This window comes from Nerophis lumbriciformis, linkage group LG26, assembly GCF_033978685.3.
Source record: "Nerophis lumbriciformis linkage group LG26, RoL_Nlum_v2.1, whole genome shotgun sequence".
In the NCBI taxonomy this organism is placed as follows: domain Eukaryota; kingdom Metazoa; phylum Chordata; class Actinopteri; order Syngnathiformes; family Syngnathidae; genus Nerophis; species Nerophis lumbriciformis.
In genome coordinates this window covers 20,731,561-20,748,898 of record NC_084573.2, presented here as the reverse complement: position 1 = coordinate 20,748,898, position 17,338 = coordinate 20,731,561, and the positions used below count along the sequence as shown (strand labels likewise).

The following is a 17,338-nucleotide window of genomic DNA, read 5'->3' as shown; positions in this document are numbered from 1 at the left end:
TACATAAGAGGATTCTTAACCATCTGATCATTCTACAAATTTACGTACAATTCGAATTCACAAAGGTTTGAGACTGAAACAATGGTTACAATGTACATTGTATGGTTTAAATCCACACAAACCAAAGACATTATCATAGCCAGAAGGTTTTGTTTTCTGAAGATGGTGCTCGGAAGCGCTAAGTAACTATCATCTACATTGTGCATCGTCAAATTAGGTTAATTAGATTCATGATTCAGAAAGGAAAGCCCCCCATAGGAACATTAAATGAACATGAGATTTATAGTTACATATTCAGTTAAATGCATCATTAAATGATCCTGCAATACTTGCAGTGCAGTGAAAGTGCCATACGACAGTACAATGTGTTGAAGAAGACTAGATTATATTGCTGGAAACGCAATGATAAATGTCATTGTCGTACTTCTGGTAGGAGATTGGCTGCCAACATGGGGTCCATGCGCATTCTCATCAAGGGAGGCAAAGTGGTCAATGATGACTTCACCCAGGAAGCTGATGTTTACATCGAAAACGGAATCATTCAGCAGGTAGGATGCATTTTTAATAAAAAATCTATCGTATAAACACCCTCTTGAGAGCATTTGTGTGTCCCATATCAGTGGTATTTTTTCAGAAATGTGTAACTCCAAAAAAGAAAAAGACCAAAAACAAATGTCCACTGCAGAGGACACATATTTTTGTCTTTTTTACATTAAGCATGGTTGCTTACCCAGTTGAACAAAAATAGTGGTGTGCTTTTTGTGGGGGTATAATCTCATCTCAATTTGTTGTCTATAAAAGGTCGGAAAGGAGTTGATGATTCCAGGCGGCGCCAAGGTGATCGACGCTTCTGGAAAGCTGGTGCTGCCCGGCGGGATTGACACCTCTGTGCATCTGGAGCAGACGTTCATGAACGCCGCCATCCAGGATGACTTTTACAGCGGCACCAAGGTACAGCACAACCCAGTGTGAGGTCAACCACTACCTGTGATAGACCATTTGGGAGATTAAACAGCAAACCACGATGTGGCTTAGTGAAACGAAGCATCTAATGGAATGCCAACTGAAATAGGGTGAGAGGAATTTTTGGGGGGTGGGAAGTATACCACCCTCCACATGCCAACTCACCCCAGCAACCCCCTTAATCGCCAGCTCCCTACCCACTGACCTCGCTACCATGGCAACTAACACCATGTTTAATAGGAAAAATCAGGATTGTGTTTGTGCCCACTGTTCGCTTCTCTAACATTTCCTCTTCATCCTTTCCATTCCACCCCACCCCCACGGTTACGCCATCTCCCCACATATAAGCTCCCCAACAGTATAATGCTAGATATGTACCGCACATGTGGAGAAGCTGTACTAAACAGTACATAATGTTGTTTACCCACTTTTTCTGTGTAAATATGCATTCATTTTCAGCAAGGAATCCCACTGGGGTGAATATCTGCACTGTGTGGAGGCCAATCCATGTGTGAAAACAATGTTGCATGCTCCCTGAACATATTTAAGCACCATGGATGAAGACATTGTCATCTAAGAATCTGCCCTTTTACATCACGTAAAGACATAATTAATTAATGGAAAAGCCTGATAATGTGGTATTCCTCAGTACTTATGTCACATATTTATTTTATGGTGATGGTAGGTAAATAATGTGCATGAATGTCTAGTCCAGGGCTATTTAACTGGTGTCCTGGCGGCCAAATCTGGCCTACGGGAGGGATTTTAACATTTTTGTTGCAAAGTAAATGTAATAAAAACACTATATTGCCAATGTATACACATTGGCAGATCCTTGCATTGACATTTTAACCTTTTGAAGGCCACCGTTTTGATCGCCATTCTCTATACGCAGATCACACGCTGTGCGTCGAGCCCCGCCATCCGTGAGGGGAGAGGGATTAAATGTAAATCTATGAATGACAGGGCGCTTTATTTGAAATGTTATCGCAAATGTATTCCCTAGGCCTTTCCTGTTAAGGATGTGTTAGCAGATTTTCCTTGACAAAGTCGTCGTCCCCTGTAGTGCACAGTGTTAATAATGTACTGGTTTTGTAATCCAGATGTACTTGGTTTGATCCCCAGTGGGAGTTGTGTACAGAAAGGTCTACTAATTCAGGTGTTCTTAACTTTTTTGACCACGGGCCCCAACTTTTCCACTAAAGAGCGGCCCTGTGCCCACTCAAATATAAGCACGGAATTAGTAATAATCTTACTTCTAATTTTAACCGCATTCAATAATTATATCTAACCTACTTACAGTTTAACATGATAAACCTTATCAAATGATATTAAACAATGAATAAAAGAAGGAACTTATAAAAACTGATGACAAATAAATGTACATACAATTACGCAGTGCTAAGATAAAAAAATCCTAGCTAAATTAATAATAAATAATACTAATGCCATCCATCCATCCATTTTCTACCGCTTATTCCCTTCGGGGTCGCGGGGGGCGCTGGAGCCTATCTCAGCTACAATCGGGCGGAAGGCGGGGTACACCCTGGACAAGTCGCCACCTCATCGCAGGGCCAACACAGATAGACAGACAACATTCACACTCACATTCACACACTAGGACCAATTTAGTGTTGCCAATCAACTTATCCCCAGGTGCATGTCTTTGGAGGTGGGAGGAAGCCGGAGTACCCGGAGGGAACCCACGCAGTCACGGGGAGAACATGCAAACTCCACACAGAAAGATCCCGAGCCTGGGATTGAACCCCAGACTACTCAGCAACTTCGTATTGTGAGGCAAACGCACTAACCCCTCTTCCACCGTGCTGCCCAAAAAAATCCTAGCTAAATCAATAATAAATAATACTAATGTATATTTCTTAAATAAACTATCAATAACATTAAAGTGCAAATGAAAATACAGCTTCACCACTTAAGTCATATTTTTTGCACTCAAGAAACTTTGTTTGACTTTAGCCCCAGACTCTTCTGTTTGATATTATTATATTATTATACTGTCACAAGTGGTGGAAAAGTGTATTACAACTGAGTAACACTGTGGCTCATACAGACCACGGCTGAGATATTTATTTGGCGGCCCTCTAAGAAGCACTCGCGACCCTATGTTTTAGAAACACTCTACTAATTTATGTTTTAATTATGTTAAATGTGTTTTTTGTATCCAATATACCTCTTAGTAAGTTCCAAAATATGCCATCAAACAAATTCAAGTCAAATAGTGTAAAAGCGTCCACTACTAAGAATAATGGTGGGGTCCTTTGTTTTTCTAGAAATATAGCCTCTAGAACAAGGCTATTCAACTACATAATGAAAAGGGCCGCAGTTTCAAGAGCCCAAGGGCTCAGGGGCCGGACATTGAAATTTGGATGTTCCGTCAGAAACTGCCTTTGCAGGTTATATTACTTTGAGACTCTTGTCTACTTAATTGCAAAGTAAACATATCGGCTTTCACACAACACTGTCAATACATTCATTATTCTGCCCTCACTACTCGTCCATTGTGTGCAGCGAGACAGATAGTTAACAGCACGAAAAAACAGAAGCTCCAGAGGTTTTGTTGATGATTGATGTTCCTTCTTTTGAATTATTTTCTTTCCTGAGTTTTATTTATTTACACTTCTTCCTTCATTTAGGTTTCTAAGACTAAAAGATACACATAAATACACATTACAAAAGGATACCATCCATTGTGTATTTTACATAATACACTAGAAGGTTTAGTATTAATACATTCACACAATAAACAAACAGATGTTTACCTATATAGAAATTAAACAACATGCACAGCATACATTGCACACAATGAATGTAACTAAACAGAATTAAACCTCAGGTGTAGTGTTATCGCCCTCAACTGTTAAAATTTAGCGCTACATGTATAAAACGAGCTTTGATCGCCCGAGTTACTCAGCCAAAAAACAACACCACCACAAATACAAAACACATCACAAAGTCATCAATTTCAATACATTCATACTTTGTTGTCCAGTCTCTTAAAAGTCCTATTTTCAAGATTTATTTAGATTATTTTTCAGGATCGATAGTGCCATTTTTGGTTTGAATGAGTAGTCTTCTTCTACTCACCTCACTACTTCTTTATTGTGACACATATGTCTTGCTATTGCCCCCGTGGGCTGACGAAAGTACTGCATACATGAGTAACCCTAGTTTCAATGGTTTCATCAAGCCTATTTGGGTGATGTTTGGCGGGGCAAATTAAAAGCTTTTGTGGGCCGGATGTGGCCCGTGGGCTGCCAGTTGAATTAGCCTGCTCTGGAACAAGGTATTTAAATAGCCCTGGTCTAGTCTGTGTCTTTGGGAGCAGTCACACTTGACAGCCCACAACTGAAGGATTTAGAGGCGGTAATTATACACAATATTAGTTAGCTGCTAAATCATTGTTGACTGATGTACAATCTGTCCTGGATGCATCTCTCCTGTTTATACCACCGAGATTTGGCTTCAACTCTCCATATTACTCAGTGCTAATGGACTAAATTGCACCAGAATCGTATCAAGGTGTCTTTATGCTCGTTCCAGTGTTGGTTCTCTCTGTGTCTCATTTATGTTTCTTCCAAGGGGATTATCTTCACAGTCGGGGATCGCGGTCTCTAAATTAGACATGGATTTGGGTTGAAACGCTGGATTCATGCCCAGCCACCCATTGTCATCCAATGTGAACAATACTCTTTAACAATAATGATGGCTAACTTGACGTGAGAACCACTCATTTGATGGTGCAGGTGTATTCATCAGGCTCACTACTTAACAAGAATAGGTTTGTTTTACCCAAACTTCTGGATGTCTCAACTAATTGTGACTTCATGTCAGTACTTTTTGTAGTACATAACATAGTGCTATTGTCACAATATCTCATGAAAATTATTGTTAGTAGTATATTTTGTTTTATTTTCTGTCCTGCACTCTTATTTTTGTTTCCATTTCCTGTTTGACGCTACTTCTTCTGTGTGAGCGCTGCCTACCTTACCCGTCCCAGACTGGCAATCTGGACACTTGTTCCTGGTTGCCAATCAGGATGCTTTTTATCAGCTCGGCGTGGCGAAGTTGGTAGAGTGGCCGTACCAGCAGGGTTGCTGGTTACTGGGGTTCAATCCCCACCTTCTACCATCCTAGTCACGTCCGTTGTGTCCTTGGGCAAGACACTTCACCCTTGCTCCTGATGGGTGCTGGTTAGCGCCTTGCATGGCAGCTCCCGCCATCAGTGTGTGAATGGGTGTGTGAATGGGTGAATGTGGAAATACTGTCAAAGCGCTTTGAGTACCTTGAAGGTAGAAAAGCGCTATACAAGTATAACCCATTTATCATTATCATTTACCTAGCTTGCTGTCATTGCATCTTGGGGTCAAGACCAACAGCTGGCATACACAACCATGACACCTCCCTGTTATACTGAAACGTAACAGTTACAGACCAGCAACCAGTCTTAAGCACAACACTTTCATCAAAAAAAATTTAAGTAACGTGAAGATAATTTCTGTGTCCAGTGTGACCGTTTTAAGTCAGCTTGTGCAGGGTTTTGTACAGCTATAACACTGATTGATGGAGTGATTGGAGGTTAGCGCATCACAGTGTCAATCTGCATCAGTGCAAATTGGTGTACCTTCTGGCTGCCATTTGGCTGCAATCTCTTTTTTTTTCCAGAAAAATCGCTGTTTTTTTTTTACATCACTTCAACACAAAAATAGGCTCTGAGGATCATGAATGGGCGACTTACTAGTGTAATCTCACTGGCGGGGAGACAGGATAGTAGGAACATGGATGACATGGCAGAGTAATGTCTGTTGTCATGGCAACAATATATTGCACCAAGGTGAACCCCTGGCCGCTGCTTACCGTCCGGCTCATTTTGATCTTCTTGGCTTTCTTATTGCTTGATCAAACAGAAGATATGAAAGAAAAAAATAGCATTAAAACACAATATATATCGGGTTATATCATCCATAATAAACCAATTAGAATATTTATTTGCAAAACATGATCTGAATAAGATAGTTTGTGTTTCAATGACCAGCTACATGTATAATTGTGGTTTTTTTTTGTTAATAATCATCATCATTTTCCTTTGACTTCACCCAGGCGGCTCTGATGGGCGGCACCACCATGGTGATGGCCCACGTCCTGCCTGAGCAGCACTGCTCCCTGGTGGATGCTTACGAGCAGTGCCGAGCTCTCGCTGACGCAAAGGCGTGCTGCGACTACGCTCTGCATGTCGGCGTGACCTGGTGGGGGCCAAAGGTAACGTCAGAGCAACGGGGGAGGCAACACCACTGAGGCTTTTTCAACCACTGAACCAAATAAATCGACACACATTTTCATATATGGGTGAAACGTGTAATGACCTGGATTATAAACCCTAAAGGAAGTATGTTAACACACATCACTGAGCACATTAGGCAGATTCTTTGAGTCATCATGCTTCTTTCTGCCTTTGGCTATAGTGTGTCTGCTATAGCTACTGCTGCTGCATCATTACAGTAGGTACAACTGCATTAGCTAGCAATATCCAGCACAAAACATCTGTTTAATTGGCAGTGCTATGCTAAATTAAGGAACAATACTATTAAATGATCCTTACCTGCAGTTCTATGATACCGTCTGGGGGCATGTGCTTACGCCGTGCTCGTTAAAGCTTTTCATGCCCCATGTAACAAACACATGCTGATCCGCCTGCACTCAGGTGCGTAATGAGATGGAGACCCTGGTGAGGGAACATGGAGTCAACTCCTTCCAGATGTCCATGGCCTACAAAGACATGATGATGCTGAGGGACTCAGAACTCTACCAGGCACTGCAGACCTGTAAGGACATTGGGGCCATTGCACGCGTGCACGCCGAGAACGGAGAGCTGGTGGCAGAGGTGCACTATGCACAACACACGCACACAAATTTGTAACATAGCATTGACTAACTTGTATCCTTTAAGTGAGAAATGATTTCTCAGTCATGTTGAAGCTCTGTGTGTATTTGTAGGGCGCTAGAGAGGCTCTGGATTTGGGTATAAGTGGACCCGAAGGTATTGAAGTCAGCCGGCCTGAGGAGGTAAAAGTAACATTTGTATTCCCCAAATATGCATTGTAAACATCAGTAAGTAATTACAGTAAATTCTCATGATTGAGGACTTATTTCAGAACTTTCACCCAGGGCCACCGTATATGCAGATCACGCGGTGCGTGAGTCCACGCGATACTTGGAAGGCCTAGTTTTTCGTGAATAAGCTCATGTAAAATGTCAATTAATGAATGTGAGGGCGCTTACTATGACGTTTTACCACAAACATATTCCTAGCCCCTTCCTGCTCAGTCCTGATAAGAATGTTTGTGTTGATATCTACATTGTTACCTTAGTGTTAGTGCTGGGCTGATAAATAAGTTTCCTGGGATCGAATCCCAGTCTAAAGTGTGTCAGAAAGATATGCAAATGTAGGTTTTAACTATGTTAAATTTTTTATTTTGCACTAAAAATATTGAACAATTTATTTCCAATGTGTTTGTTTTAGTACAAGTCATGCATCAAATTAAATTAAATTTTAAATTAAAAAAAAAAGTACTAATATGTGAGTGTGATTGGTTGTCTGTCTATCTGTCTGGTGTCTACCTGCGATGTGGTGGCTTGTCCAGGGTCTACCCCGCCTTCCGCCCGATTGCAGCTGGGATAGGCTTCAGCCACCCCCGCGACCCAGAGAGAGAACGGATGGATAAAAATGGTCATAAACGTTGTCATAAAGTGGAGGGGCCTCAAAATAAAATTATGCTTTGGGCCCTAATTTAGCGGCTCTGCTTTCACTGCCAAAAATAAATCATCCAGATACGGAATTTCTACGATTTAATAAGCAGTGTCATGATCCCTCATGACAGGTTGGACCTTTATGTTATAGTGTTTTGTAATTAAAGTTCCTGTCGAGCGCTATTATTTTTCGTTCCACTTCCTGTCTGCCTTTGTTCCCAGCCATTTTACCTGTGGCCTGTCCTCTGTTAGTAATCAGGAGACTCACCTGCCGGCAATGTCTTATCAGGAGGTTTTATTTGCCAGCGTCCTGGTACAGACGCTGCTGGTACATTGTTTCACGTCGCATTCTGTATAGTGTATGCGTTCTGTTTGTTGCTTCCTGTGCATTGTGTTGTCTTTTTCTGCATATTGCAAGTACTTTTATTTCTCGCCCGTGAACTGCTGCTTCAGCTGCGTCGGTGCTCCCTTGTTTGAGCGACTTCTTGGTACCTAATAAAATGACTTCTTTGCCTGCACATGACCTGTCATTTCTGTATCTCGGAGTAACGTCAACCGTGACCAGGTGCAATCATAACAGACAGAGGTGGAAAGAGGACTACAATAATAAAAATTACAATTTGACAAGTTTAATGAAGTGTTTAAAAATCTACCGGTACTCAAAACTAAAAAGTACCGTAACCAACTTGCCTGATGTAAGTGTGTACAGCTCTGGTAATGGGTACATTCGCACTCACCTGCACAAATGTACTTCAAAATGTAACAATCAAAATAAATATGACTTTTTTTTGTTTACTAGGGCATGCATATATAATATGCATTAGTTTGACCATCAACGATAATAAAAAGGAGATGCTTGGAAATAGCATAAAAATGCCCCAAAAACTTGGAAAAACGCAATTCATAGCTTTACCTTTTAGATGTAACCATCATGAGCGTTCTGTTCAGGTATATTTCTTTTATATTTTGATAAATCATCATATTTATGTATTACTAAATTTAAATAGGTATTGATCCATCTTTAAGCTGTGTGTATTTGATTTCAGTTTGCTTTTGACATCTTATTTAGAAATGTAGTTGAAACTTTTATAACCTTGTGTTGCGCTCATGATGGCGTAACCAAACTAGATTTCATTTAATGATCTTATTTTGAATATTTATTCCCTTTGTTCCATTTAGTATATTTAAATATACTGTGTTTTATATTTTTTTCTTTTTGGAACATGTATTATACATATAATACAATAAAGTCCCATATAAAATTATGTTTCTAGCAATACTTTTAATTTTGCCTTTGAAAGTAACACTCCAGTATCCATTAGTGGAGCTGTACACAAGTAAAAGCCACACCTTTATAACCTCGATTTAAGTGCACAAAGATAGACATCAAACTTCACTCTGTTCAATAAAACATGAAATAACATGCAATTTAAAACAACTAATTTAATAAAACACTTGTGATTGATTGGTGCTTTTAATGTAGTCAGTGTAATCATTTTTATGACATCCTCAGTGTATAGAATAGCTTCAAAATTACTCCTACAAATAAAAAATGAGCTTAATATGAGAGGAAGTTGTGGGAAAGCAAATAGTATATCATAGTATTTACTTTATTAATCCAGTGAGGAGAATAAAGCTCAAATCCAGTCAATCATTCATATTTTCACAAAACACATGTTACTTTAGAGAAGTGATTGAAGTATAAATACCTTACAGCTAAATATTCATATTATTCCTTCTTGCAGCTGGAGTCTGAGGCTACCCACAGAGCAGTCACCATCGCTAATAGGGTAATCTCACACGCACGCACACACACACACACACACACACGCATTTTGTCATAAATAATCTTTGTTTGTGTTTACAGGCTCACTGCCCAATTTATCTGGTGAACGTTTCCTGCATGGGAGCTGGAGACATGGTCGCTGCCGCTAAGATGCAGGGTGAGTCCCCATCACTTGTCACTAACACACGCAGATTGTGGCTCTGGCTATGACAAAACTCCTCTCTCTAGGTAAGGTGGTCCACGCTGAGACCACAGTTGCTCATGCAGTGCTGAACGGGATGCAATACTACCACCAAGACTGGCCTCATGCTGCCGCCCATGTCATCGTCCCCCCTCTGCGCCTTGACCCCAACACGCCAGGCTACTTGATGGGCCTGTTGGGCAAGTGAGTGTACGATACACTCAAACACACTTGTTGAGTCTGCCCAGTTAAATCTTGCCCTGTTTCCAGTGACACCCTGAGTGTTGTGGCGTCAGAGCATCGTCCTTTTAGCACCAAGCAGAGAGCTTTGGGCAAGGAGGACTTCACCAAGATCCCCCATGGTGTGCCTGGGGTCCAGGACAGGATGAGCGTCATCTGGGAGCGGGGTGTGGTACGTGCACTCAACTCGCACATACAATAGCTGCAATTTAGAGTGTTCACATTCCAAAGCCTCATATAGAAAAATTATATTGATATTTGGGTTATGGTTAGGGTTATGGGCCATGTACAGTCACCCCTGCGACCTCGAGAGGGACACGCGGTATAAAATGGATGGATGGATGTATACAGATACAATATGATGGATCATATAATCCACACATTCTCATTTCTCATTACATGTTCGAAAAGGAGTAGGAAGAAGCAAATCTTATTTAATCCTACACCTTTTCCATTTCATAGCAATTAGTAACACATTTGTTCACTTCCTGTTCTCATCTTGTAACACAATTTCCATCAAGGAGTTCGAAATACAACAGTTCTCTTTGTACAATATTTATTTATTAGCCTTTATTTAACCAGGTAAAATCCCATTGAGATCAAAGATCTCTTTTCCAAGGGAGACCTGGCCAAGAGGGCAGCAGCAAGGTTACATTAAAAACAGTAAACAAATACATAAAACATCACATTTACAACGTTAAAACTTGCTCACATGACACATGTGCATACAGACAAGGTAGACTGCAATCCTTTCACAGAAGCTTTAAACTCATTCAAAGTAAACAATAAATATGCTAAAAGCAATAAAATGTAGATCAATATATGCTCAGCTGTCTAAACAAAACATTCACTTCTTAGCTTTGTGTTATACAGTAGAGGCCGGATTTTCTAACACGTGTGAACTTGATAGTGCACGGAAAGCTGATCAATTAAGCTTGTGCACTGAGAATTGTGTCTCTTAAATGAGAAAAATCGTTATGTATTCGCAGAATGTATCCTGATTATCAGAACGGCCACAATACTGGGAGGAAGCGATGCAAACATTATCATTTAGCACTCACAATGTGACTTATCAAGTCGGAAACTGTTTTGCGTCGACATTTAGCATGCTATGACTGTAAATACAAAGTGTCAGAAATAAAAAATACTATACATATTTTCTATTCAACAATGCCGTTTTATAATTTTAGAACTGCTGAATGACTTAAGGGGCTAATAAAACAAATTCAATTGATTAATGTTGTCTGCTGGCGTTTTTCTTTTTTTTTAACGGCGTTCGTTTTTGTCATAGGCGATATATCAATAATAGGGCTGTCAAAAATAACAAATTAACTCATGTGATTAATCACAAAATATTATCGCATTAATCATGGTAACAATTTATTTTGACCGTACAATCTCTTTTACCTTAACCGTTATACGATCAGTGATCAGACCAATGCATATGTCAGTGCAAAAATGAGTGAGGAGACTCCGACTGCTGTGCTCGCTAGAAAATTTCACTCCAAAATGCAGCCTAAAGGGACTTTGGATACAACTGTTACCATGTTAAATGACATGCATTCAAGTAAAACGTTTAACAATTTTTCTGGATGACATTCTGACAATAAAATGGCATTTGTGTACAAATATTGCAGTCTTTACTTAAACACATTTTAATTATGCGGCCGAGTACTCGCCTGTGATTAATTATGATGAATCCAAATGCCAAAATATGATTAATCTGATTTAAAAATGTATCGTTTGACAGCCCTTACTAATACCGGTAATATATGTCCAATGAAAAAATGTCTTGCAACAGGCATTTTCTTGCCACTGGATCATTCGAGACACACCATCACAACACCCACAGTGCACCTTTTGCATGCTCAAAATTAGTTATGTTATCTAGATTGCGCTTCCCGGTAACCCAGAAAATAATTATATGTGTGCGCTACATTTTCCACAACAAGGGTGTGCAGTAAATGAGTGGTTCCATGGGCACCGCTGGTAGTACACGCAAAAACCTCATTTAAATAGGGCTTTCTGCACCATTTGTTATTAATTGTACACAGTTTTAGTAGGTAACCCACAACACACACCCGATAATAGTACACACAATTTTTGTGTTAGCACACGCTATTAATCGTATTATTTGGGATCTTTGTAGATCAGGCCCTAAGTGTAATATCTAAAGAACCAACAAAACATGAGCTGCGTGTCAAAAATGGACCCCAGGCTGCACATGGCACTCCCCTGTTCTACCTAGTCAAAAATGAGCTAATGTCCCCCTGTAGGTTACAGGAAAGATGGATGAGAATCGTTTTGTGGCCGTGACCAGCTCTAATGCTGCCAAGATCTACAACTTGTACCCGCGCAAAGGTCGCATCATCCCTGGAGCAGATGCTGACGTGGTGGTGTGGGATCCAGATGCGACAAGGTGAGTCGCTTTTGGAGGTTTGAATCCTGCCTTTGTGTCATAAATGATGTATTCTCTGCGCAGGACCATCTCTGTCAGCACTCAGGTGCAAGGCGGAGACTTCAACCTGTACGAGGGGCTGCGCTGCCACGGCGTCCCCCTGGTCACCATCAGCCGAGGACGTCTGGTGTGCGAGAACGCCACGTTCATGTGCGCCGAGGGCTCCGGGAAATTCTACCCACAGCGTACCTTCCCTGATTTCCTCTACAAGAAGATGGTGCAGAGGGAGAAGGTGAGCACACTTCTCATCCTTGTGATTTAGTTCTCATTTTTAAAGTCTGATTATTAGACCTGCATGGCTCCATGCACAGGCTCAGGCTTACAAAGGCGTGGACAGGGATCCCTACTCTGGTGATGTGGTTAAGGTCACCAACGCGATGAAGAAGGAGCTTGGTTTGAGCCCCACTGACGGAGACGGAACCAACAAAGGTGTTATTAGGGTGCAACAAGGCGTCCGAGACCTCCATGAGTCCTCCTTTAGCCTCTCGGGTATGTCAAAATAACATTGTTACCACCAATCCATACAGTGCTTTCTCTTAGGGCAGGGGTCGGCAACCCGCGGCTCTTGAGCCGCGTGCGGCTCTTTAGCGCCGCCCTAGTGGCTCTCTGGAGCTTTTTCAAAAATGTATGAAAAATGGAAAAGATGAGGGGGAAAAATATATATTTTTTGTTTTAATATGGTTTCTGTAGGAGGACAAACATGACACAAACCTCCCTAATTGTTATAAAGCACACTGTTTGTATTAAACATGCTTCACTGATTCGAGTATTTGGCGAGCGCCGTTTTGTCCTAATTATGGCGGTCCTTGAACGCACCGTAGTTTGTTTACATGTATAACTTTCTCCGACTTTCTAGGACGTGTTTTATGCCACTTCTGTTTCTGTTTCATTTTGTCCACCAAACTTTAAAGGTTTTGCATGAATGCACAAAGGTGAGTTTCGTTGATGTTATTGACTTGTGTGGAGTGCTAATCAGACATATTTGGTCAGTGCATGACTGCAAGCTAATCGATGCTAACATGCTATTTAGGCTAGCTATATGTACATATTGCATCATTATGCCTCATTTGTAGCTTTATTTGAGGTCATTTAGTTTCCTTTAAGTCCTCTTAATTCAATGTATATCTCATGACACACTATCTGTATGTAATATGGCTTTTAAGTTTTTGCGGCTCCAGACAGATTTGTTTTTGTATTTTTGGTCCAATATGGCTCCTTCAACATTTTGGGTTGCCGACCCCTGTTTTAGGGGATTAAAACAGTGTGTCTAAAATGTGTCCAAAACAAAGTGTGTAGATGGGAGAGCTATAGTGAGAAAATACCAGTGAGCAGTGTCACTACAACAAAAGACAATGAGACATTACTATTCGTCTCAAACCAAGTACTGCACATACAATTATGATGGTCTGTCTACATAATTTAGATACATTGAAATGCCTTCAAAACATTCCGGATGGGATAGATTGCGGTTTTCAACATCACAACCATGCATTTCTAGTTACAAAACTAACTTTCTTCCCAATCCATCCATGCATGGAAGTAACGAACACTCTGGGACTAAAATACCACACACTACAAAGTGTGTGCAATGTCACTACTCGATCAGCATCGGGAGACACGATCGGTCCACGCATGCGCCAAGATTCCGTCACTTCCTGAAAATGCAATATTTCACGACGGAGCTTCTGCGACATCATGTTCTGTGATATTTGAAAGTTTTATTATTGTTTTGTATAAAAATAGCTTACCTAGGAGTGAAAGGGTACAATAATATAAACATCAACAAGGTGTAGATTAAAAAAATCAGGGAGTATTATATTACATTTTCAACTACTTTTACTCTTCTGTCATTGCAATGAATGATGCACGGGGGCCCCACTAACTCCCATTCTGTAATTTATTTTTTGAAATGTTGATTACTTACTTCCTGTAACTTAAAGCTATGTCTGTGGCCTGACAAAAAATATACTTTTGAAATGATTAGTATTGTGAATTGATGTATTAGTTGTAAATAAAGTAGTAAAAAAAATGCTTTTAAAATTGCCATTTAAGGGTGCTGAGCACGTCGTTCAGGTTTCTGTAAGGTTTCAAAATAAATATTGTATTCTTAAGTAGCATGTGTTTTGTTTTGTATGTAATCTTTTATATGACACAGTTAATCAAATACATATTACACAAAAGAAAACCATTGTTACAGTGACGGCGTTCACAAAAATAACTTCTGTAAATCAAACTGATGGAAATTATGTAGTCTTCGCGCATGCGTGGACTGGTCATGTCTTCCGGTACTGATCGAGTAGTGCCATGTAAACTATGAAATTACAAGTACAAACCTTTCAGCATTAATGGTGCCTTCGCAGATGTTTAAGTTACCCATGCCTTGGGCACTAATGCACCCCCATACCATCACAGATGCTGGCTTTTCAACTGTGCGTCGATAACAGTCTGGATGGTTCGCTTCCCCTTTGGTCCGGATGACAAGATGTCGAATATTTCCAAAAACAATTTGAAATGTGGACTCGTCAGACCACAGAACACTTTTCCACTTTGCATGAGTCCATCTTAGATGATCTCGGGCCCAGAGAAGCCGGCGGCGTTTCTGGATGTTGTTGATAAATGGCTTTCGCTTTGCATAGTAGAGCTTTAACTTGCACTTACAGATGTAGCGACAAACTGTATTTAGTGACAGTGGTTTTCTGAAGTGTTCCTGAGCCCATGTGGTGATATCCTTTAAAGATTGATGTCGGTTTTTGATACAGTGCCGTCTGAGGGATCCAAGGTCACGGTCATTCAATGTTGGTTTCCGGCCATGTCGCTTACGTGGAGTGATTTCTCCAGATTCTCTTTACCTTTTGATGATATTATGGACCGTAGATGTTGAAATCCCTAAATTTCTTGCAATTGCACTTTGAGAAAAGTTGTTCTTAAACTGTTTGACTATTTGCTCACGCAGTTGTGGACAAAGGGGTGTATCTCGCCCCATCCTTTCTTGTGAAAGACTGAGCATTTTTTGGGAAGCTGTTTTTATACCCAATCATGGCACCCACCTGTTCCCAATTAGCCTGCACACCTGTGGGATGTTCCAAATAAGTGTTTGATGAGCATTCCTCAACTTTATCAGTATTTATTGCCACCTTTCCCAACTTCTTTGTCACGTGTTGCTGGCATCAAATTCTAAAGTTAATGATTATTTGCAAAAAAAAAAAAAGTTTATCAGTTTGAACACCAAATATGTTGTCTTTGTAACATATTAAAGTGAATATGTGTTGAAAATGATTTGCAAATCATTGTATTCCGTTTATATTTACATCTAACACAATTTCCTAACTCATATAGAAACGGGGTTTGTACTATTAGTGGGCGTGTTGCGTGTGATCTACTAAGACTGTACGTATGATTGATAACTGGTGCAAACCACCCTATTTAAATGAGGACACTAAGCATCTTTCACCATGAAAACACTCATGTTTTGAAACATGCAGGAGACCTGTGCCACTTTTTCGAGGCATTTCATAATAAATACGGTAGTCCTGCAGTGCATCCACAACAGAACCCACTATTTTGAAGGTTCACAAATGGAAGTCACTGGCACTAACTGCGAGCATGCGATGGAATCTTCCAGATGCAAGAAAATGCATATTACAATAGTTTTTTTTTTACATATATGATAAAAGAAACATCATTAAAAAATTGCCAGCAAACATTAAAATGCATCAATTGAATGTGTTTTAATAAGCCCCTCAAGTCATCTAGCAGCTCTAAAATTATGACATGATATCGCTGATGTCTAATATTTTTATTTGTGTTAGTCCATATACAGTATGTTGACAAGCATATGTAGGACGGAGCTGTAGCGCAATCGCCTCCTTTCTCACAGCCATTTCTTTGCAACTGCCAGTTTGCACATCCTTTCTAGACATATTAAATACAGAAGCAAAACAGCGGACGCAGAACAGTTTTAGTCTTGATTAATCACACTGCGTGTGCTAAATATTTATATTTTCTTTTTCTCCTCCCAATATTGTGGCCGTTCTAATAATCAGCATTTATTATGCATATTCATATATGTATGTATATATGTATATATATATGTATACATATATATGTGTATACATATACTGTATGTGTCAGGACTTGATCTTTGGAGTTTGCTTTTCCGGGATGCAACGGAAAGTTGGCACGGGCGAGACGGGAACCAAGGTACATGATTTATTTATTAAAAAAAGATCAAACAAAAAGCGCGCACAATGGCGGAGAATAAGCTATGAAACCAAAAGACTATAGCAAAAAAGTACAAATGAAAAGCACGCACAGTGGCGGAAACTATGAACAATTAAACAAAACATTAACTGTGGCTTGAGAAACAAAAACTTACTTGGCATGGAACCGGCATGAAAAAGGAGCAGCAAGGATCATAAGGGTGTGCAGAAGCATATATGGGGTGCGAGGTCGTCAGGCCGAACAACAGAAAATGAATTAACTTAAATACTTATGGACATGATTAACAACAGGTGCGTGACTCAAAACAGGTGCGTGACATGACAGGTGAAACTAATGGGTAACTATGGTGACAAAACAAAACTGCACAAAAAGTCCAAAAATAAAGCCTGATCACACAGACATGACAGTATGTATATATATATATATATATATATATATATATATATATATATATATATATATATACATTTCTACTCAGAGTCAATCAATCAAAGTCCCCACAATTTCCCCCTCTGTCTTTTTTTCTGCTTTCTATCCCCTCCTGCTATGGTCCGGCTGTGCCAAACACTAAATACATCCAAACATTTAATAAAGTCAAATACAAATAAGGCAACTAGTTAAGTATCCCATACTTCTCTTTCATAAGTAAATCTGTACAGCAACAACATGATTTGCCTGAGCGGCTGGACAAGACAGATTGCATCCGGCCTGCGGCTTGTCATTT

The 17,338-nt window shown here is 40.1% G+C and overlaps 1 protein-coding gene across 1 annotated transcript in view; it reads left to right on the top strand.

Annotated features, from left to right (window-relative positions):
• Positions 1-17,338, top strand: part of LOC133623808 (dihydropyrimidinase-related protein 5-like) — a 41,509-nt gene that overhangs the window by 22,446 nt on the left and 1,725 nt on the right. Inside the window, exons 2-13 of the mRNA XM_061987214.2 lie at positions 434-548; positions 802-951; positions 6,082-6,240; positions 6,683-6,862; positions 6,976-7,044; positions 9,474-9,518; positions 9,596-9,671; positions 9,743-9,899; positions 9,966-10,107; positions 12,212-12,354; positions 12,418-12,625; positions 12,705-12,882. Coding sequence (XP_061843198.1) covers positions 450-548; positions 802-951; positions 6,082-6,240; positions 6,683-6,862; positions 6,976-7,044; positions 9,474-9,518; positions 9,596-9,671; positions 9,743-9,899; positions 9,966-10,107; positions 12,212-12,354; positions 12,418-12,625; positions 12,705-12,882 — 1,606 coding nt within the window. The 5' untranslated portion in view covers positions 434-449. The remainder of the gene's footprint in view (positions 1-433; positions 549-801; positions 952-6,081; positions 6,241-6,682; positions 6,863-6,975; positions 7,045-9,473; positions 9,519-9,595; positions 9,672-9,742; positions 9,900-9,965; positions 10,108-12,211; positions 12,355-12,417; positions 12,626-12,704; positions 12,883-17,338) is intronic.